Source organism: Sinohyriopsis cumingii, chromosome 3 (genome assembly GCF_028554795.1).
Source record: "Sinohyriopsis cumingii isolate HCF-2022 chromosome 3, ASM2855479v2, whole genome shotgun sequence".
Taxonomy (NCBI): Eukaryota; Metazoa; Mollusca; class Bivalvia; order Unionida; family Unionidae; genus Sinohyriopsis; species Sinohyriopsis cumingii.
The window spans coordinates 31517327-31541420 of NC_142963.1; the positions used below are offsets into that span (position 1 = coordinate 31517327).

Sequence of the window (24094 nt, forward strand, 5' to 3'; positions counted from 1 at the left end):
CGAATAGTAAATACATAAAGTCACAAGTACATTTAATTCTAAAACATTTAATATTTTCATTAAAAAATCACATGCATGTTGTGAAATAAATGTAAAACAAACTGTTTCATCATTTTCAAAAGAATGTTATCAATAACCATTGATGTAGTTTTAAAACTATAAGTATGTTACAGATCACATCATCTGTCACTTTGTTGGCAACAGTCTAAAAAACAAACCAGTCTCATCACAATTAAAAATATTCTTGCCGTCATATCCCCTGCATGTATTGTTTAGTCTTTTGTTCCAATCTTCGGGGGCCCCGAGTGGCCGAGTGGTCTAAAGCGTTCTCCGTTACGGATCACTGCCATCTCACCTCTGTCTGCGCCGGTTCGAGTCTCAGATTCAGCCAATGTAGGTATGTGAGAAAGCATGCCAGTAGCTTCTCGTGGGTCGGTGGTTCTTTCCGGGGGTTTTCAGGGTTCTTCCTCCACCATTAATGCTGGCCGCCATGTATAGCCTATCTTGTGCTGAAAAATGGCGTTAAACCCTACAACAATGTTCCAATCTTCAACGACTTCATTATTAACATCAGCTGATTCTCCACTAAGGACAGAACACTTAATATTGTGTTGCACTTGAAATCTGGTCAACCATCCGTTACTTGTGGTAAAGTCTTCATATCCCAATTCAATTGACAAAATTGTTGCTTTTTCTTGTCATTCAAATCAGGATACAAACATCTCCTGGCTCAAACAATCTTCCTTTCGCCGTCCATTTCACCTTCCCACTTCTGCAGAATTGTTTCCTTATCTTTCACGATATTGTTTATCTGAGTCTTTCCGACATTAGTTTTCAGCAAGGATCTTCAACCCCCCTCCCCCCCTCGGTCAGTTGAATTACTTTCACTTTCTCTTCTAAACTGAGAATTTTTCTTTTCCTTGATGACATGTTGATCTTTCTGCAGTAAGTTATTCATGTTGCCAACTACAATACTGATAAAACAATTTTTTATGCATCTAATCAAATTGCCATGTTTTTAAAGGAAGTGATCTTGTCACGTGACTTGTTAGTCGCAGTCTGGTACCCTATTGTTTTTATACATTTCTTTACACTAAGTGAGAGAAGCCAAAACGAGTTCGATATGTACCATTAACATCACACAGATTTGACCTCGCGGCTGTTAGGATTTGTAATTTTGACAATTATTGTCAGTAGTAATAGCCACTAATTATCAAAGTGAACAAGCTCAACATCTTACTAAGGGAAGTCATAAAGGCTATCAAACCATTTTACTGCTGACTTGTGTATGTACATCGATGCTGCCACTTCTCAGCTGTTACTGCTGTTCAGTAGTTGTAATCTTAACAATTATCAGAGCGACTACACCAGACATCTTATGATAACACAGCAGTATGTCTAATTTGATTACATGTACTTACCCTTTTGTATGGATTAAAATTTGAGTCTTTCTTGGCTTTATGGAATAAATGTGGCTTCTCATGAGGCGTAAATGATATTATATTAACCTTAGTGGTACATGTACATTAGTCAACACTTCTTTCAGTAACAAAAACCTGACATCGGGAAACAGAAATCGGATTACTCAACACACGTTAAAAATAAAATACTGGTTCTGGATACATATTAAAATAAAATGTGGCCACTTGTGAGGGGTAAATTTTATATTATTGCACTAATATGCTGGCTGCTGGTCACATTAGCCGGGTGGCCTTTCATGAGGGATACTTTTGAACACAAACTCGTCGGTGCCAATGGATTCTGGCCGTAAGGAGCGGGTGGCCGTTGGTCAGGAGGGCCGTTCAAGAGGGGGACTACTGTATTGTGAATTGAATTCTTGTTTATTCTTTAGAATCCTGACAAAATTCAGGTAGGTACACCCCTTAGTCAGGTAGGCACATCCCTTAGTCATAACAAAAGTCAGATAGACAATATAAATTAAATGCACATAAGATATAGTTTTAGAAATGCATATTATTTTCTACCCAAATTTTACATGATTAGAAATGATGCTGATCCACCTTTGAAATATAGCTGTCATTACTATAAATAAAAATAAATTTTTTATATAGGTTGTTCAAAAATGCTTTATAGAATTCGATGAATCTTGATAGGAAGTATCCTGGCATGAAGACCACCCTTACTAAAATTTAAATTCCTTTAAATGACTTTTCCAGAATTACTGAACAGAATTTGGCCATGTTTGACAGAAAAAAGACACCATGAAGACCTTTCAGATTTGTACAAATACTGCCATTACTAAAATTGAGAAAAGTTTTAAATGACCTCATCTGAGAAACCATTTGACAGAATTTAATCAAATTTCAAAGCAACCTGTTGTATGGGTCTTTCACTTTTTACAACTGAATATGCCTTGTAGTGCAAAAAATAGAAAAACATTTTACCAGCTTCTGAATAACTGCTCAGCAGAGTTTGACAAAATATTTAAGAAAACATATTGGCATAAAGGACAGTCACATCTGTGTAATAATGCCAATTAACCAAAACATTTACATATCTTTAAAACAAATGCTGGACAAGATTTCTTGGACAAGTGATCTTCATATGGTGGTAGGCAGATGTTAGCAAGTGAGCAATCACAGGAACTCTGGGGCCCCATTACAAATTGAGTTAATCCATCCACACATCACTCTTCTCTAATTATTAGCTCTGGAACCATATTTTGATACATCTTCCTAAAACTTGGTATGCATGTAGAGTTATCTCCCCATTTTGAAGAAAGATTTACACTAAATCTTGTGAGGGGGTATCAACCTTATGGTATGGATCTGGGTCTGAAAATCGATTATGTTTCAGAAACCACTGAAATATATTTGACCAATTTGACAAAGCATGATCTAAATGCCTTTGGGTTTTTATAGATGATGCTGATCCATTCTCCAATACAGCTGCTGCTACTAAACAATAAATGAATAGTCCTGAATAACCTCAGGACTCGAAAATTACATATCAGAATTTGAAAGAATGCACTCTTGCATAAAGACCTTTCATATTTTCATATCTGATGTAAATTTGGCATCAGACATGACTGCCATTACTAAAAATAGATAAACCTTTTGTAAGGCATGTAGGTCCTAAAGTTTAGTGTGATTGAAACTGCATTTGAGCTTTTACATTTGCACTTGGTTGCCATTTTTGTATTGTCCTTCTCAGACTGGTTCCATACATCCATTTAGACTGCAACAGTTTTAAATTCTGTCCTGAAGTGACTGAAAACAAAAGAACCAGTAACACAGCAAAAATGGGCAGCTGATTACTGGTGTTAACCTCATAGAGACTATCAAATGCTGTTTTAGTCGCATTGAACATAGCATATACACATTTTTGTTTTCCAGATAGTAAATAATTCTTGGATGTCTTGTTTATTACTCAAATAATATATTATACAGAAGAAAAAAAATGATTGCAGAAAAAGCTGGAAGTAGCTACAAATGTACTTTAAAGTGTACTTTTAGACCAAGATTTGAGCTTAAATTATTCTCTTAAAATCCCAAGTAGAACAAACAGGATTGACCCAGATAAACTGGGGCAATTTGTGACAGCAGATTTAAGTCTGCGCTGATTGCAAGAACAAATATGGTATCATAAAATCCCAAGTAGAACAAACAGGATTGACCCAGATTAACTGGGGCAGTTTATGACAGCAGATTTAAGTCTATGCTGATTGCAAGAACAAATATGGTATCCTTTTTCTGTGTGGGTAGAATATACTCCAACATATTTCCATCCACAGAGGTCGCTTGAATGTGCTGGCTAATGTGTGCCGCAAACCTTTGGAAAAGATTATTTGCCAGTTTGACTCCAAGCTTGAAGCAGCTGATGAAGGTTCCGGTGATGTGAAGTACCATCTGGGAATGTCTCATGAGAGACTGAATCGGATCACCAATAAGAATATAAAAATTGCTGTAGTGGCAAACCCATCACATCTAGAGGCAGTGGACCCTGTTGTACAAGGAAAAGTGCGGGCAGAACAGTTTTACAGGGGAGACTCGGAGGGGAAGAAGGTAATATGCATAAGTACAAATGTTGCAGATCCATCTTGATTTCTAAAATTGCATATCTGTTTAATTGATGTGAAACATCTAAAGGAAATACCTTGAAGAGCTGCTTTCCTTCCCAATTTACTAATGCAGCACCACATGTTAAGTATTTCTTTCCTGAGTAATTCAGGCTACATGCTGAGTGTACTTGTTAACTTTTGGGGGAAAAAAGTACCATATGCTACATTACTTTTTATGTCTTCCCACCAACTGTTTACTGTCTGCTACAAAAAGTTTTTCTTGGGGGGGGGGTGATATGGCAATAGCATTTTTAGACAAAATGGTTTCTGCAGCATAACTTTGGTTTGCTGTTTGCTGTGATCTTTAATTTCTCAAACCTTGTATGTACCTTACCCATGGGTAGAAGCTGAAGGATTTTGATTTTGGGGCTGTTAGGTAATGGCATTGAATATTGTTTATCATTTTCTTTCTCATTACAAGTCAAGTTTCCTTGTTTTCATAAAACTTCATAGGTAGATTACACTTGGGCAGAGGCAGCTCCCTATTAAATCTGAAGCAGAGTTAAATTGTCAGAGTCACTGTGATCAAAATTATTCCTCTTCAGCTCAGCTGTAGTAGATCTAACAGGAGACATCTTGATTGAGTTTTGTGGTGGCTAGGCAAGAAGTTGCAATGTCTTTTTGCTGGCTTCTCCATTCTAGTGCGAAGCAGGAATGATCATGGAAAATTTTTGTATGAAGCAATGTCCTGCATTATTAGTATTGTCATTACAGAGTTTGAAGTTCGGTGCAACAAGTCTACCTTGAGTGTCTTATAGAACTTGGAATGTACAACCCAGTTGCATTGGCTATGGATCCATTATATTGAGCATTAGATCTTCACATAAAGAGTAGGTCACTGTGAGCTACATTTGATGCATCCACTTTGAGATACACATTGAGGGAAGATTCTTGAGCAGCTTTATTGATAAGGATATATACCTTTCTGAGAAGACTTACTCATATGCTGTCAGCATAGTTTTATGATGCTCAACCTTTGTTATGAAAAATGTTACAAAGTAATTGCCTTACATGCCAGGATGATTTCTTTAGAAACTAGAAAATTTGGTTCTCATTAAATGTTATAGGACTTTATTGGTATACAAGCAAGCATTGCTGTCTTTGGCAGCTTTTTTGTTTTGGTTTCTGCCAAGTCAAGTTTCCTCTGGATCCAGTATTTCTCAAACTTAATTAATCATCTTCATTTAGGCAGATTCATGTCTCTGTTGATTCTTTTTGTCCAGAGTTAAAGGTCAGTGCCGCTTGAGCTAAATGTTTTGAGTACATGTGACAAGTCCACTTTTTTGAAGTTTCCCATATCCAGTTTCACGAGCTTCATAGCTGCATTACACTTGAGGAAAGACATCTCCATATTGAATTTGTGAACAGCAGATAAAGGTCAAGGGCACTGGAAATTAAATTATAGTCCAGGTTTCTGCATAACACTTAGCCTAAATGGACCCAGGTTTCATTAAACTTTGTATGTATACTACACTTGTACAGTAGCAGACCCTGTACAGTTCTGGGTCGCAAGGTCTAGGACAAGACTGCTCGAACTGAAACTGCAATTATTAATAATTACAAGCACACATATACTCACACATACTTGCACACATACACAAACATACACACTACAGCTAAAGTGTGTGGAGAGCTTTCCATTTCATGGAGGCTAAAACATTGAAACCTCAAGTTGACTGGAGTTCATATTTTGTCTTGGTTTCTTCTTAACAATATCAGGTGAAATCATTCCTGGTTACTTTCATTTGAGTTAAATTGTTACTTTTACCTTTCTAATAATAGTTGTGGTCAGTCAAGGAGATTAGGCTTTCTACAGCTGGCTATTGTTTACATCATTACAGGTGATGAGCATTCTTCTGCATGGTGACGCTGCTTTCGCTGGGCAGGGAGTGGTGTATGAGACCTTCCACTTGAGTGATCTACCTGCCTACACCACACATGGAACTATCCACATTGTTGTCAACAATCAGGTAACAGAGGGCACAGATATTTCAATAGATTTTGTGTTGCCATTCATAAATGTGATCTTACATATTTCGTTGCACTATTTATGATGATTGAAGAGGTCATCCTTAGTTAGTTCTAAATCAATATTAATAATCCAAATCTGGCACTGTGCAAATTGAGACATTTTAATGCTTGTTGCATGCTTTCATTTCTGGATCTTGAACATTTGTGATGATTTTCCACGCCTGTACAGATGTCTCAAAAGTAATAAATACAAACAGACCAAACCTGTGCAAAACTAACTTCACTCATAATGAGACAAAATGCAGACTTTAAATCAATTTCATTTGGAGCATGAATAAGACAAAGTCCTACTAAGACATTTTTTTTTTAATATCTGTATTACACCCATCAATATTGCATAGCTTGTTATTCCAAGATGTAATTACCCATGTCCATGTAAAAATAAGTCAGCTTCCCTTGGATGAACCTACATAGAGAGTTCTGGAAAGAATCTAAAACATAACACAGACCCAATCTCCTGCTCAAGTCCCTGGCACATGCACCGTAGTTCTCATCTTTTTCAAAGGTTGCCGTTTGCAAATACAAGGTGCAAAGACGAGAATTGTGCCATCAGCATATGTTAAATCGAGCGTCAGGCAAACTTTTATGGGATCCATATTGTTCAGAGGTTATTCCCTCAATTCTTCATTTTTGTTAATGAAATATGAATCTCTCTTTTGAGTTTTCTAGGCAGTTATTGTTAATGATCTTGGCAGTACCCAATTAATGTACATCTGTTGATGTATGGATGATCTGTAATTTCAGTTATGCTTAATTATGTTTGATTCTGGTACTGGGATAGGTATCTTTTCCCTTCATTGCCAAACCTGAGACTTCCTTGTACAGTGCATGAAATTGCAAGTACTCATCTTTCTTGTATTCTTTGTATTGTTTGTTTCGATGTTTTTCAGACTTTGCAGAAAATGTCTAAACAAAATTTGGAAAAATTGGGGCACAAGAAGGTCCCATGGGATTCCTACACCACCAGCATTTCATTCACAGGCTACAGACAGACCAATGGATGTCTTTTTTTCCACTTCTGGCCTTATGATGTGTGGGACTATACTGAGTGCTGTCAGACATACAAGGGAGGAAGAAAGGCACTTCTCATCTCGGGGAGGAGTTGTGACCTCTCCAAGCCATGAGACAATAGAATGGCTTGTACCCCCTTTCTTCTGTGAGGGACAAACAATACTCTTTCTAGGACCTTTCTCTGTGGCATGAGAGAGGGAAGAACAAGCATACTGCCAGAGCAGGAAGGCTAGAAGCAACTGGTGGATGTAGCCATTCTGGTAGGGCCAAAACCTCAATGCCTGCTGTCAGTGTCCATGGTACTATTGCAGGGATAAGTTGTTTCCTAGGTCTTGCTTGAGCACAGCAGGAACCACCTTCAAGCTTTTCTTTTGTAGACAGAATCTTTCTTTGCAGAACTCATTCCCTCTGCAGCTTCCCAGACCTGAGGAACCAACAATATGGGTCTCTTGCATCTGAAACTGGCCAGAAAGCATGGTCAGTTTGACAGCCCCCACAGGCTGTTAGCTAAATTCTTTAGAGATTTGCAGTCCCAGTTAAAGATTCAATCTCATTTTAAATCCCCTTACCTCGCATTGACTGCCTGACAGGATTGCCAGAGGGCAAGGGAAGAAGTTGGTGGGTCCTTTCCTCCTCATTAAGAAACGAGATGGCGAGCCTGCCCTTGGGACTTGTTTTTTTCTTTCTTATGGTTTTTTCCTCTCCCATCTGTTTCCACAGGCACTCCGAACCCCACAGCCATCTTTTTATAGCCATGTCAGATTTGGCATAGGATATTCACCCAGAAGGAATAGTTCTTCAGGGTTCATGGTCCCAAACAGAATCTATCATCCACATAAACAATTGCAAAATTAGCGTGGTATTCCTCCTCTTACATGTTTGCACTGACACAATATGATGTCACAGTGTGATGGTCTCTGACATCAACACATCGGTCACTGTGTGCCTCAAGCGACATGGTAGCACACATGCCCCTTCTCATTATGTGCATGTTTGGACAATCTCAAAGGGGATTACAATTTTAGTTTGTCACATCCCTGAGACAAAGAATATCCTGGTGGACAGTGTCCAGGAAAGGCCAAGATAATTATTGAGTTTACTCCTGTTTAGACTAGGAGAGACCCTTGGTGTACTTGTTCGTGACAAAACTAAACAAGCTCCCATTTTACGTCTCCCCAGTTCCAGATCAGTGAGCCTGGGCATTGGACACATTCATCCTGAAGTAGCATTACCTGTTTGCTTGTGCCTTCCCATATGTTGATTCAGCAAGTGTTCCTAAAGTCAGGACCTCCTCTGCTCATCTTGATAAACCTTTTGTGGCCCAATGATCTTGGTTCATGATCTTCTTTACCTGCATATAGACCAACAGAGAACATTACCTCAGATGAGAGACCTTCTGTCTCAGTATAGGGGGCTCCCTCCTACACAATAACCCACAGATTCTCCACCTTCACACTTGTCTCATCTCGAGTGATAAACTACCAGGATAAGTTTCAAGCAAAGTTGCCAAGTGCATCCATCAGGCCAGGAGACACTCCATGTCCAAGGTCCATGATGTCAGGTAGAGAATCTTTTGCAGTTGATGCAGTAGGAAGTGCATTAATCATAGCTGTTCCTCTTTGAACACAGTGGCTGATTTTCTGTTTTTGAAGAGGGAGAATGCTTGGTTTTGGCTGTCAATGTCTATAGTACAGCCCTGTCAAACACAGTTTTCTAACCAGTCATGTGCTTTATGGTCATCAACTAAAAATCCCTATAACCCTTTGGGTGAAGCAGCCTTTTGGAACTCTTACCCTGAAGACTTTTTCTTGCTTTCCTTAGCATCTGTGAGTTTCATGCCTTATCTACTGAACAAGGTTGTCTGAAGTTTGGCAATTACAAATCAGTATCTCTCCTTCGCCAAGTTTGTTTTATAGCCAGAAACAAACTACTTTTAGTAGCACCACTTCCTATACAGATCTCCAGTATCAGTTGTATCTGTGCTGGAGATGACCAGTTAGGGCATTAAGATTCTGTTTGGCAGCTTCAGAAAGGAAGAGAAAGGGTAGGAAACATCTTTTCCTCCCCATAAGGGTTGTGCTGACATTTAAGTATCCACTATTTCAAGGTGAATTGTCCTCGTGATAATGATACTGCAAATTCATGTCAACCTAGTTGTTTGTTTAAAGCTAATACAGTTCAAAAACATTTTGACATTGCTTACTTTGCACATAGCTGTATGCTTAGATATTAACCTTGAGATCCCGTTTCTTTAAAATTTCAGATTGGTTTCACCACAGATCCACGTATGGCAAGATCATCTCCATACTGCACTGATGTGGCCCGTGTGGTGAATGCACCCATTTTCCATGTGAATTCTGATGATCCTGAGGCTGTGATATATGTGTGTAAAGTGGCTGCAGAGTGGAGAGCCACCTTTGGCAAAGATGTAGTGATTGATTTGGTGAGTGAACATTTTGCATTATTCCAGAATTTTTAAAACAAGTTGATGGTGGCATGCATCTCAGTTCCTGGAGTCTGCTATCTTTGCAGATGAAGGGCCTAGTGATTTCCCACACAAGGTTGGATTTATTTTGAATGATGCTGTATTAAAAAAGCATAAAGATAAATTCAAATCTTTAAAATATTATTCAGTCTGTGCTCTGTATATTGCTTAAGGTTTTCACTTACAGTTGCTTTTGTCCAAAATCAGAACATCTTATCACTTTTTAGATGGACTAAATCAGGATTGACAACTTTCAAGAAGGTGATGAGAATATTTAAATTTTGTTAATTTAGTTTGTAAGTTAAACCACTCTTTACCACCAATATTTGTAAGAAAATAATGTACTCTCAGGTTAATATTTAAGCATCTTTACATTTTTAGCAAACTTTAGGTTCAGCATACTCATGCCTTAAAATTATCATACCCACTAGTGTTTTCTCATGGACAAATGATTTTGCGCAATCTCCCTATCAAATTGAAATAATTCTGCCTGTAAAAATGTGTGAAAATCACATGCAATTTGCCATGAGCACATCAAAACCTGTAACATTCATTAGTGTTAACAATTGTTCTGGTGGCCTAAGTGGTTAGACCGTCTGCCTTGGATGCAGGAGGTTATGGGTTTGAATCCTGGCCAAGTCATACCAAAGACTGGTACTAACAGCTGCCTCACAAGGCGCTCAGCATTTGGAGGTTAGTGTTAGGATTGGTTCTCCTGGTGTCAGAATAATGTAAGTCGATGGGACATGATGCTCCATGTCTGTGGCATGATGCCCCTGTGCTAACAGCACTATAAACTGCTACACTGCAGACATCATAGCGATCTAACATTGTTAAAGCTACATTAAAAATCCAAGTCACATACACATACACACCTGCTCATTCCAATTATGTCAATGAATGACATTTAGATCAGACACCAAAATAAAGTGCTTGCTTAGTGACTTTTGCAATTTTAAGTAGTGAGACACTTTCATTAATTGTCAGCTATCATTGACCTGAATATCCAATAAAAAATAATTATTTTTCTCTCCATTGGATAATTCTTTTACTAAAGAACATTATACATTTGTTAGTAGAAAGAATCTTTATGGTCAGTATTATGTATTATTATATGCTCATTTTTTCCCCCGTTAACTTTACATTGTCAGAATCGTTCAGTATTCCCCGATATTGAACATGCGTGACAATACACATATAGCATTCACGTGAATAAAGGAACTACTTTCTGTTGTAAACAAACAATGATGCAGATGCACTTTTGATTTGTAAACAAATCATATACACTCGCGTAACAGGCTCTTTACGTTGTGGTTGTTTAAATTTGTTTCTGAATGAACTAAAACATGTTTCGTGGACTGCAAAAAAACCAAGCTGTTTTGGCACATTCTGCGTTGATACAATGTTACAGATTTAGGCTAGCTACATTATATAAAAGACAGAAGATTAGGTCCTTACAAATAACATACAAGTGACAAGTCATATACTGTCTTCTTTAGCTGGTGATAAGAATGGCAAAATAAAATATACTTACAGTTTTACATCCTGAATTTCCTCAAAATGTTTTTTCTTAATTCTGCAAATCCGAATTACATGAGCCATGCCATAGGTTCTCAATCTGGATTACACATTTCGAAATTGTGCTGTAATTTCGATAAGTGCAATTGCATCCTCCTTACTGCACTCAAAATGAAATAAGCATTCAAGTCCATAGCGTCTTTTTGATAATTGCAATTGAAAGACTTCATATTTATCCCATGTTATGATTTCAAAAATTCAATGACAGAAACAGAAACACATTTGCAGACGTAAACACACTTCTCCCATGCCACTTCAATTCGATGTATTTCATGTATAATTTGCATAAATGAATCCAGTCCAAAATCACAAACTTTCATCGAACCAAAACAAAATACCAAAATATATTCATTCCACATCAAATGGAAAAGTTGTTGCAATGCGCATTCATTCACAATATGACTGCAAATTTCAATTTTAACTAGACACGCCATTTTCTTTCGAAAGTTATGTCGAGCGTGCGACTAAGTTCAAATTTATCTGGGCAGAGTTATGTGCGCATTAATAATGATGTCATTGTGTAATGACAAATCTGCGCTTGTGTATTTAGTTTGGAATACGGCATTCATTCATTTACGTTGTTTCTTGTAGTGTATTTTGTTTATATAATTAAACCTTAGGCAGATTAAAAAGATGAGCATATAATAAAAAGGTTACTGCATTTGTATGGGAAAATATGAACTCATTTTGTCGGAAGGATATACTGCACTTACAAGTGCATGCAGTATTCCAGCCCAAAACTCGTTCATATTTTCCCATACAAATGCAGTAACCTATAATTATTGCACTGAGCAAGTTCACTGCTAGTCACAACTTGTATTGGTAAACTTGATTGCATTATATCCATGTTTGGCGATAAAGAATGTTTTCATGATAATGTTTCAGTGTTTCTTGTACAAATAAAAAATTCAGGTTGATTTCTGGTGTTTTTGTTGGTAGAACTGTGAAAGTCTGTTCATTATTTACATGTACTATCATCTTACCTCTAAAATGTGAAAGATAATCCATATTTTCCTTCAAAATGTGATATTGATACTACAACTCAAGTTGTGGCAATTTTTCTAAATATGCAAACAAGCCAATTCACTTAGACTCTTTCAGGAATTTAATTGCAGAATACCATTATTTGTGCTGCTATTATAGGTATGAAGACCAGACTATGTCCTAAGTAAGGCTATCAGGGATATGTCCTATTCAATAAAACAAAGACTGCACGAACACATGAAATTCACATGTTGGGAGATATTTACCTCATTATGACAGATAGATAAAAATCCAGTTTACTTAACTGGAAAAGGGAAAATTATAACAGGCATCTCCCAAAAATTTCTTATCACACAATCTAATCAATTCTAATGAGGATAGGAATTTATGTACACAACTTTATTGTCCATCTTTATGTGCTCTCCATCTGTACAAATAAAATAAACAGAATTACATGTTGGTTCAATGTAATACTGATGACCATTGATTTTACAGTTGTCAAAATGATTTGTTAACTGCACCAACTATCTTAAGCTGAAAGATTGTTGTTTTTATTCTCTATAATTACATTTAATGAGCTTTATTTAAAGAACTGCATGATCATGAATTGTGGAGTGTGTAGGCTTTTTTAATTGTTGTCAGTTGATAATACCTTCAGTTAATTCACTTGATAATTAGGATAATCAAAGCATTTTCACTGCCAGAAGATTGGTTACTCAGTCAATAGGATTTTAGTACAGGAAAAACGTTCCTTAATTTACATTCCAACTTGAATTTTTATATGTTTCATTGGCTTGTTGGAATATTGGTAAAGTGTTTTAAGTCTTTACACATTTTGAAAACATGATGTCAGGAAATGTTGAGTTTATTCAAGTAGTTATTGAAAACATTTTACCAACAGATCTTTGCAAGGTTGTACATTTGAAGTTTTTGTATTTGATGATAATGACTTTACTGTTAAATGCTGTTCAGATGCATACAGTGTTGTGTCATTGTCATTACACAATCTCAGTCATGGTGCTGATAATGGAAAATAATGTAAATTTTATTTTTATACAGTTAAACCTATTTAATGCAAGCATGTCTGTTTAAACATACTGTAATTTATTCATTCATAGATATTGTTCTTGTATTAAAAAATGCTTCCACCCCCACTCAAAAATGCAAAATCTTCCTTAAGAAAAATCCATCTCACTGAAAAGCCTGAAGAAATCGCTGTAATACTTTACACCCATTTTGTAGTTTTCATCTTTGTGATTGATATTTACTGAATTTTAGTTTCCTAGCAACATAAGAAATGTGCTAAAATCATTGAAAAACTATTTTTTATTAACAAATCATTACTGTTTCTTATTCCTTTGTAGGTGTGTTACAGAAGATTCGGCCACAATGAAATTGATGAGCCCATGTTTACCCAGCCACTGATGTACAAAAAGATCAGCAAACAGCCCACAGTTTTGGACCAGTATGCCAATAAACTCATAAGTGCTGGAGTTGTGAAGCAGCAGGAGTACGAGGTCAGTTTTATCAATCATTAGTGCTGTATATACTCACAAGACAAGTCCGACAGCAGACTGCACAGACCCATATCAGCCATCGCATAATGTTCCAGCAAATCTGGGTCTTTGTAGTTTGTTTGGAGTAATCCGTAGAACAAACAACACAGACCCTGATCTGCAGGCATATTATGCTACAGCAGATCAGGATCTTTGTTGTTTGCAGTTTGACTTTACGTATAAGCAAGTTTATACAGTTGTTTGAGATTGATTCAGAATTCTTAGATTCACTGAATGATCCAGACAAATGGAGAGAAATGGAAATATTTACAATATTTGACTTAATACCCACAAATTCCTTTGCTAAGTGCCTATGTCTTAATTGAAAGTTTAAGGAGTGGCTGCTGTATAAAATATATTGAATTTGCAGAAATTACTACACCACTCCCTCGATAACTCGTGCCTTGATAACTCGTGAACCTGCTTATAACGCTGTGTCAGGCGTGGAACCCATTTTTTTAACCTGAAAATACCCAAAAAATTGATCCCTATTTGTTGAACTTGAAGAAAATCACGATCAAAATTGGTAACAGAAACTTTGATGTATCACTCGTTTTATTGGTGAAAACAGTAGATAGGACCTGGAAATTTTAATCAACACTATGAAATATCAAATTTAAAAATAGCTCATACAATTTTTTACATTGTCTTTCCAAACGACATTCCTAATACACCGCAATTAACGATATGTAAGGAAATTGTCTATCAATGAAAATGTCACTTTTGCCAAGTGGAGGCAGTACTTTAATAAATAAATACAAATTGATTTTTTTATCAATTGAAATTTGTGTTCTAGTTCCATCTTTTAGTTCCTTTTAAGTGTAATCGTCATAAATGCAATGTGTCCTCTTGTAATTAAACGTAAAATGCGTCAATCTACCATAACAGCTATGTCCGCGAGCGTTTCTCTGAGAACCTAATTAAGTGCCGACCGTGTTTTGATAACTGAATTGTGGAAGTATTTGTTGTATTGTTGCACTGAATTAAAAGCTGGCCTCCTTTGTATTATCACGTTAATTATGTCTTTTGAATTAAAAAAAAGAGGTGGAATAAAAGAAAAGTTAAAAGGCACAAAAATCGGACTAACTTAAAATCTAGCGGCTTCGGTTGTATGTCAGGTGAACTCGCTTCATTTGATAAGTCGAACACTGTAATAAACGATATTGTGTATGTAACAGAAACTACCTTAAATTAACCAACTCTTTCATAACTGTGATCAAAGATAACAAGGCAGCCAAGCGAAATGAATACTTCTTAAAATATCGAGCTTGATTTCACAGATACGGACCATTATGGGCAAGCGAGGTTCAGAGAATTCTTGAACTGGCGTTTAGAGATATCCTCAGGGATGATAAGAAATTTCATTATTGCTTCCACTGAAATCACGACATTAACATTGTACTACTTGAACAGTAAAAAATTGAGTTTCGACGTAGATGTGTCACGAAATAAATGTCCTGTGTTTTTGAAAAAAATGAATCTTCTTTGGTGATATATCAACAGTTAGTCTAGTTCCCAAATTATGGACCTCCGATTTGACAAGATACTATTATACACCACTACAGGAACCAGACTCATCAAGAAAACAAAAAGCAGTGACGTAATACACAGATTTTTCGCATACACATGATAGTTGTTCAAACCAGTTGGAACGATCATTCATATGTTGGATATTTTGGAAAAAAATGTTATTTAAACAGAATAATGAACAACTTCATTAGAAAAAGCGCATTATTAAAAATTATTATCGATGTGATTGTAAAATGAGGATTCAGTCATTAAATAGCCAAGTTCCCTAACGCTGGTCCCCCACCCCACAGTTTTCTCGATGTCAAAGTGATTTTTGTTCAATTTTTGGAGGTCCCTCGGCAAGTCGCGCCTCGCTTATAGTACGGTCTGTTTGTGGACCTCGTTGTGTGCGAGTTATCGAGGGAGAGGTGTATTGTGCATTCTTGGTTTCTCTTTACCACTTTGTGGATTTGATCATGCCAAACATAAATCCTGTGTATGCATTATTCATCATGTACATATTGAAAGAGAGACAATATATTCCAAAGATAAGACCTACCAACATTGTCATAGGAAGAAAACTCTTCTAATATGTACAAACATGAGAATGAGACATTTATGATACTATCAGTGTGTGTTTATTGTGATTAATTTTGCAGAATTTACCCAAATAATGATTTCTTAAACTCATAGTGTATTATGTTGAATTTGGTATCATATTTGCTGGTGTATTAGACACACCTATTTCAGACTCTATAGACCTAGAACTACTGTTGCATAAACATAACTAGAACAAACAGTATGACCACTCTGGTGGCCTAGTGGCTAGAGCATCTGCCTTGGATGCGGGAAGTTGTGGGTTCGATCCCTGGCTGAGTCATACCAAAGACTTATAAAAATGATACTAACAGCTGCCTCGCTTGACACTCAGCATTAAGAGGTTATTGTTAGGACTGGTTGGCCTGGTGTCGGGATAATGTGACTGGGTGGGACATCATGCTACATGTCTGCGGCATGATGCTCCAGTGCTAGAGATCACTATAAACTGCCACACTGGAGACATCGTAGTGATATGACTGAAAAATTGTTAAAGCTACATTAAAAGTCCAAATCACACTCACATGCATACACTCAGAACAAACAGCACACACCCTGCTCTGCTGATGTAGTATGTGGGAACTGATCTAAATCTATCATATTCTCATTTGAATACATGTAATACATAATAAAAGAAGTAAAACTTTATGGTCCTTCACAAAAGTATTACTTTAGTATTCTCCCTTATATATTCCACTGATAGTAATACGTGAAAGAATGTGAGAATAATTCTGCAGATAATGTTTCATATGTTAACATCAATTCTCTTGTGATATATAAAGAAAAGAAGATACAGAATATTATTTTGAGCCTCCTTGTTCTGATATTACAAAGGACCATGAATAGCTGTATCTCTAATGTACCTTCAGATCACGGTCTATGTTATTTATCCTACTTATTCAAACTGCACAGATGCAGATCCGCTGGTGCATTTGCACCAGCAGATCTGGGTCTAGGCAGTTTGCAATTGGACTTGCAAGCAAGTAGATACATTTTTCTACTATAAAAAGGACCACAAATAGCTGTATCTCAGGAGTTGTGATATTTCATCTTGTCTTGTTTAAATTAGTATAAGTTGAACAATCCTTTTGATAGTGCTTTCAGTACTTTCGATTCATAATTTGGCATTTTGCATAGAAAGGTATACAGGTGCAAAAAGTGAAACATCCGGATTCTGTAATATTGGCAGTTTTACAGAGTATGATTTATCACTAGAAGAATGTGAACAGTATGTACTTGTTTTCAAGTCACACTGCGAATAACAAAGATTCTGATCTGCCATATTAAACATAATGGTCCTGCAGATCTGTATCTGTGTTATTTATTTTACTGATACCTCGCCAGCACAGTATGTGTTGGCAGATCTGGGTCAGTGCAGTTTGCAGTTTGACTGGACTTATAAATGAGTCGATACAGTACTCAATTCTTTTGTGATTTCATTGACAGGAGGAGATCAGCAAGTATGACAAGGTCTGTGAGGAAGCATATATCCTTGCCAAGAAGGAAACTGCTGTCAGAAATTCTGATTGGCTTGACTCTCCCTGGACTGGATTCTTTGAAGGTCGTGACCCAATGAAGATGCCAACCACTGGGATAAATGAGGAGACCTTGCGTTCAATTGGAGATAAAGTCAGTACACCACCAGAGGGAAACTTTAAAGTTCATGGAGGTAAAATTTATGCCCACACATGACTGATGTATGGCATATGTAGTGTTTGCTTATTTCTCTCTGTCTCATCATCTGATATTTCATCATGTCTCATTCATCATAAATTCTGCTCAGAGAAGAATCTTGGATTAAAACCGAATTTGGTATGAAGTGTTACATTAAGAGGATGCATGTCAGGACTGATTTTCACCATTTTCCAAAAAAAAAAAAGGAATACAAGTTATTGCAATTGAACTTTCGTTAAAATATTAACATGTAGGTTTAAATGTCATTCTTTTTTCTGTAAGGGCAAAAAAATGAACTGATAGTTTTCATCGGAATTTTTTTAAAATGTACACGAGTTAAAAGCCCGTTTTATTAAGAAGCTTGTATACTTGAATTTCTGAAAATAGTTGTGATTGCTTTTTTATTTATATAACAGGTCTGAAAAGAATCCTAAAAGCCAGAGCAGAGATGGTAGAAAACAGGATGGCTGACTGGGCCCTTGCAGAGTGCTTTGCTTTTGGATCCCTTTTGCAAGAAGGAATCCATGTTCGATTGAGTGGACAAGATGTAGAGCGAGGAACCTTCAGGTTGGTGGTTGACAAGTTTTGTTTTACTATTTTGCTTGGTATTGCCCATTAATGCACCCAGATCTTGTTCATGCCAGAGTATGTGGACTCAGATTGAAGGCCACTTGTTTTATCAGGGTTCTCTATTGTTCTACTTGTGGGTCCATGTAGTGCTGACACGTGTACTATCAAGAACACTTAGTTTGAGCTGTGAGCACTTCTTGTGCAAATGACATAGTTTTATTTAAAAAGTTGAAACCTCTCAAGTACAACATAGTGAAAACAAAATACATTTAAAAGTCACAAACATTATTTTTTTGTGTATTTATTCAACTGCCATGATGTATTTATGCCTAGATGTCTGTCAGTTTGTCTGTTGTCAATTTCATTTCCATGCAATAATTAGACCTGTCTTCTGTTTGGATGGCTTGTATTTGGATTAAGGAAGATTTTTGTTGTTTTGTTTTCGTTTCATTTAATGGTACACATTATTGGCTATATTTTGTTGAGGAAATGGGAGCTAAGTGCCTTTCCAAAGGTCACACTGCAACTGGTAACCTGTGCTAGTCTTTGTGGGTATTGAAGCCATGGCCTTTTGATGACAAATTCAGTGCTTCATCCAATGAACTACCACTACTTCCTGTTAAGGAAGAACCCTGTTGATTTATGTATCAAAAGGTCAAAGATCGAAGTCACTTTTAATGAAAGACAAAAAAAACAGTTTCTGCATAATAACTTGAGTTCTCTATCTTCATTTACAATCTTGGATGGCTTGCATTTGGGACTTAGAATAACCCTAGTTATTTCATTATTCTAGGTCTAAAGATCAGAGGTCACAGCCATGATAAGTTGAAAAAGAATAGTTTCTGCATATTAAATTTTCGTCAAGACCACATACCTTGAACATAGGTCAAGGTCATTAAAACTCATCAGCAAGTAATCTTGAGAGTTAACCTTACATGTGTCAGAGAGGACTTTTAAACACAGGGTGAGAGTTTAATGGCCTGATACTCATTTTGAACTATGAATCATGTAGTTTTCATTAACCAATCAAATTGAATGCTTTTTCTGAATAATTTTCTTAGATGTTGATGAATTTGTTTATAATTTTTATGATAATTGTTAAAAACTGAATTTATATATTTTTGGTTTTATCAATTTTGTCCATCTTCCCATCTGAGAGCCTTTTAATCCCAGATAGTATAGAAAAGTGACTTGCTGATTCCTTGTCGGAAAAGTGTCATATATTGTTGGCTGCCTAGTTACTTAGTATAAATTATCATGAAAGGGCAGATAATTCAGCCAAAGCTTCCCTGCAGTCACCTGCTCACAAATAGAAGATTCCATATACTGATTTCAAATTTTGTATAAAATCAGCGTATTTATCATACTTGTCAAAATATGTTGAATGAACACTTCACAGCCAAACTTCAGAACATGAACTCATTATTTTAAAGTCATGTCCTGAAACTGAACTGAGGTCTTGTTAGGGTTGGCAGGTCTGACATAGAGTTTGGACCAGAAGACTTGTTGTGGTATCTAGTTGGTCTTCAGTGAAAATGGCATTGATCTCTCCTCTGGTATTGACCACTCCGGTGGCCTGGTGGTTTGAGCAACCACCTTGGATGCGAGAGGTCATGGGTTCGAACCCCGGCCAAGTCATGCCAAAAACGTTAAAAATGGTACTAATATCTGCCTTGCTATGCACTCAGCTTTAAGAGGTTAGTATTAGGACTGGTTGACCTGTTGTCAGGTAAATGTGACTGGGTGGGACATTATGCTACAGGTCTGTGGCATAATGGCCCCCATCCTGGACATCACTATAAACTGTCACACTGCAGACATTGTAGTGATATGACTGAACAATTGTTAAAACTACATTAAAAATCCAATCACACACTCAACCCCAGTATGGTCAACTTTTGTAAATCTTGTAAGTACTTTGCTTCGATTGATGGTCATATCCATATGGGGTTTTACCCAAAAGACTTTTATGATGTCTAGTTGGTCCAGAATGAACATAGTGCCAATCAGATATCCAGTGTGGCAGGCATCTTGAAAATCTTCTTGTGGCTGAACTATCAGCATGGGGTTTTTATCAAAAAACTAATTAAACTGTCTTGTTGGTCTTAATAAAAAAAATATGCTGATACGACATACAAAATGATACCACAGGGGGTATCCTCAAAATCTTAGTGCTACTCCTCTTCAGTGGAAAAACATACATTGGGGGTTTCAGCAGTTACTATGGTGTGTAGTTCATCCAGAATGAAAATGATGCCATTCTTGTATCTACTATTGCAGCCACAACAGCTGGCTTGAAAATCTTGCTATCACTACTCCTTCTGAATAGAAGGCCATATTGATAGGAGCTTTTAGCTGTACTGGTCATGGACCAGGAGACCTATCAAATCGTCTATCATCCAGCTATTTGTTATCATAAGTTTGTTATCACTGTTCCTCCTGAGGGTTCCAGTGACACATTCTTCCCATGGTGTACTAGGTTCTGAATGATACTTTTTGCACTTAGACATCCATTATGGCTGACACAATGAACATATTGAAAATCTTGTTATTGCTACTCTTCCTGAATGGATGATCATATCAGTATGGGGTTTTCACTAAAAGACTTCTTATGACATAGTTTGGTCTGGAGTAAAAATGGTACTGACGTGTTGTCCGTTATGACCACCACAGTAGCCATCTTGAAAATCTGGTTCAGGAATTTAAGTAATGGTTCAGTACAGTTAAAAATAAGAAACGATCTTATCTTGAATTCACGGAAATTATTTTCAGTCTTTTCAGTGAACTCTTGCTTAACTTTATGGTTCATAACCACACACAAAAAAAATTGTTAGCCTACAGAAAACAATGCATTCACAATTCTTCATTGACACATCTGTTCACTTTATAAAAATATTTCATGTTGTCTACTATTTCACCGAATGTTGTTGATGTTTTACCCAAGATATGTATAATGTTTTTCTTTAGCCATCGGCACCATGTATTGCATGACCAGGAAGTGGATAAGCGGACATATATCCCACTGAACCACCTGTTGCCAGGTCAGGCCCCCTATACCGTGTGTAACAGCTCACTCTCGGAGTATGGTGTACTAGGTAAGGCTTGCAAACAATTGGGGGGTACCTTTAATGTGCATTACCTGGATCATATTTGTCTTGCATTGCAATTCCTATACTAAATATTTAAATTTATCACAAAAAAATACTACTTTTCTGTAAGTCAAGATATTTTGTTTGCTAATGAAAAGTATCCTGCATATTTAACCCAGAAAGGTACTACTTTTATTGTCACAATTGTGTATCAATGTGCCCAGCAAGTTCACTGCTGGTTGGAATCAGTAAAGTAGGTTGCATATTATCCTTGCCTACCAATAAAAAACACTTTTATGTTAATGCTCCATTATTTTCTTTTACAAAATAAATAATTCTAGTTTATTTTTTTTAGTGTTTGATTTTCGTTTTGTTTGTAAAGAAGACTATAAAAAAAATCTATTCATCATGTACATACGCAGCTATTAGTGATAAGTCAGGCTAGAAATTTTGTATACATATATGACCCAGTTTTAATACCAAAATAATATGTCAATTTATATGATCTTACCACTGTAAATCTGAACGATAATCCACATTTTCCTTAAAAAATGCTTGCAGATATCTTGGCACTAGAGCTCCAGATATGTCAGTGATTGCCCTTAATATGCAGTTGAGCCAAATTACTTCATTTGGATGGGGAATTAAATTGCAGACTGCCATTTATTTTACACTGATTATAGGTATGAAGACAAAACCAACAATTTCCAAAATGAGGTTATCTTGGGGAAATAATGCCATTGAATAAAATCTGCGACTACAAGAATTTCTGAAAATCACATGTCAAGAGAAGTTGACAACTTCAGAGATTGTTGTTGTAGGGTTTAACGCCATTTTTCAGCACACGATAGGCTGTACATGGTGGCCAGTACTAATGGTGGAGGAAGAACCCGGGAAAACCCCGGAAAGAACCACGAGAAGCTACTGGCAAGCTTTCTCACATACCCACATTAGCCGAATCCGAGACTTGAACCCACGCAGACAGGTGAGATGGCAGTGATCCGTAACGGAGAGCGCTTTAGACCACTCGGCCACTCAGGGCCCCCCTCTTCAGAGATGTAAGTCCAGTTTCATTTACTGGAAAAGGAAAAATGCTTTTAGCTTATTTACATATTTAAATTTTATGTCATACAAGTTAATTGGCTTTAACAAAAATCGGAATTGATTTGGATGGCTACTTTGTCTTCTTTGTACACTCGCAAGCATTGAAAGTAAATGTAGCATGCAGTTACATGTTTGCTTGATTTGATACTGATGACCATTGATTTTACAGTTCTCAAAGTGATTCAGTTATTAATTTTGCCAACTGTCTAAACATTAAAGTTTGTCTTTATCAGGCTTTGGCTTTTGTTTAGGTATCTACCTGATCATCTGCTGTAGAGCATGTCAGCAGTTTTTTTTTATTGCTGCCTATTGGCAACACCTTTATTTAATCCATATGATAATCTAGCTAATCGTAGCTGTTTCGTGGCCAGACAGTTGGCTACACAATCATCAGTTTATGAGCACAGATAGAACATTGTTGCGTTTACAATCCAACTTCATTATTTTTTTTATTCAGACTTGATTTTTTTCATTGGCTTAAAAATATTTTTTGTACCTTTTTTCAACTATTTAAAATTATTGCAAGATTTGAAAATATGGGGTCCAGAAAATTGGAGGGTTTGATTATATAGGCTGCATAATTTTTGTAACTTGATAAAAATTATATCCCTGTTATTATGTATTATCATCAACATTATTATTATAGAAATCAAACTTTGTTTTCTGACAGGTTTTGACCTTGGCTTCTCCTTGACCAATCCCAATGCTCTTGTGATCTGGGAGGCTCAGTTTGGGGACTTCAGCAATACAGCTCAGTGTATAATTGACCAGTTCATCTGCAGTGGTCAGACCAAGTGGGTCCGACAGAGTGGCATAACCCTTTTCTTACCCCATGGTTATGAAGGCATGGTAAGAACAATTTTTTGTGCTCTCATTAAATAAGGTCAGAAATCTGACATTTCTTTTCATAACAAGGGGGGGGCCCTGAGTGGCCGAGTGGTCTAAAGTGCTCTTCGTTAACGGATCACTGCCATCTCACCTCTGTCTGCGGCGGTTCGAGTCTAAGATTCAGCCAATGTGGGCATGTGAGAAAGCTTGCCAGTAGCTTCTCGTGTGTCAGTGGTTCTTTCCAGGGTTTTCCGGGTTCTTCCTCCACCATTAATACTGGCCGCCATGTATAGCCTATCGTGCTGAAAAATGGTGTTAAACCCCACAACAACAACAATCATAACAAGGGTAGAAAAAGCAATTGTTGAACAATCCAAACAAGTTGAATTATGGCTGTTCAGGTAAAGTTTTCTAACACAGGCTGAAGAGTTTCTGCATAGTAAGAAAAGAAAATGCTTTTTTTGTGCAGTTTTAAGAAAATTCTAATTTTCATCATACCCAAATATTATAATAGGTGACCAGTATTAAAAAAAAAAAGATTCCTGCCCAAATCTTGCACATACCCTTCTTCCTTAGGAAGCTATGTGCCCTGTAGGCCTTTGGATATATTGCAGTAGTATAATAAAATACTTTGTGGCAAGTAGATTTTTACATGGTGCAAGTGATTTGCCAGATGTTTGCCCTTGACCTCTTTGCGAGAATTTTTCAGGAGTACTGATGGCATTACAATTCTAATTATTTGCCCCACTATGAAGTTCTCTGAAGTTTCAAGCTCAGTGTTTATCATGACCAGTTGCCAGGGTAACCATGGATGGAGGTTATTTCTGAATAAGCATGTGAAAGAAAACTGCTAGTATATACTAATATTAATCTATGCCTGGTTGACCGCTTCAGTGGTATAGTGGTTGGAGCAATCCACCCTGGATGCAGAAAGTCATGGGTTTGAACCCCGGCCGAGTCGTACCAAACAATTTTCCTGTCATATCACTAAGATGTC

The 24094-nt window shown here is 36.8% G+C and overlaps 1 protein-coding gene across 2 annotated transcripts in view; it reads left to right on the forward strand.

The window, feature by feature from the left end:
* Window positions 1-24094, forward strand: part of LOC149802633 (2-oxoglutarate dehydrogenase complex component E1-like) — a 120719-nt gene that overhangs the window by 70391 nt on the left and 26234 nt on the right. For both annotated transcript variants that reach the window (XM_089951956.1, XM_089951957.1), the window contains exons 8-15: window positions 3755-4025; window positions 5923-6051; window positions 9387-9566; window positions 13535-13687; window positions 17279-17501; window positions 17923-18073; window positions 21044-21171; window positions 22940-23118. In XM_089951956.1, coding sequence (XP_089808082.1) covers window positions 3755-4025; window positions 5923-6051; window positions 9387-9566; window positions 13535-13687; window positions 17279-17501; window positions 17923-18073; window positions 21044-21171; window positions 22940-23118 — 1414 coding nt within the window. The remainder of the gene's footprint in view (window positions 1-3754; window positions 4026-5922; window positions 6052-9386; window positions 9567-13534; window positions 13688-17278; window positions 17502-17922; window positions 18074-21043; window positions 21172-22939; window positions 23119-24094) is intronic.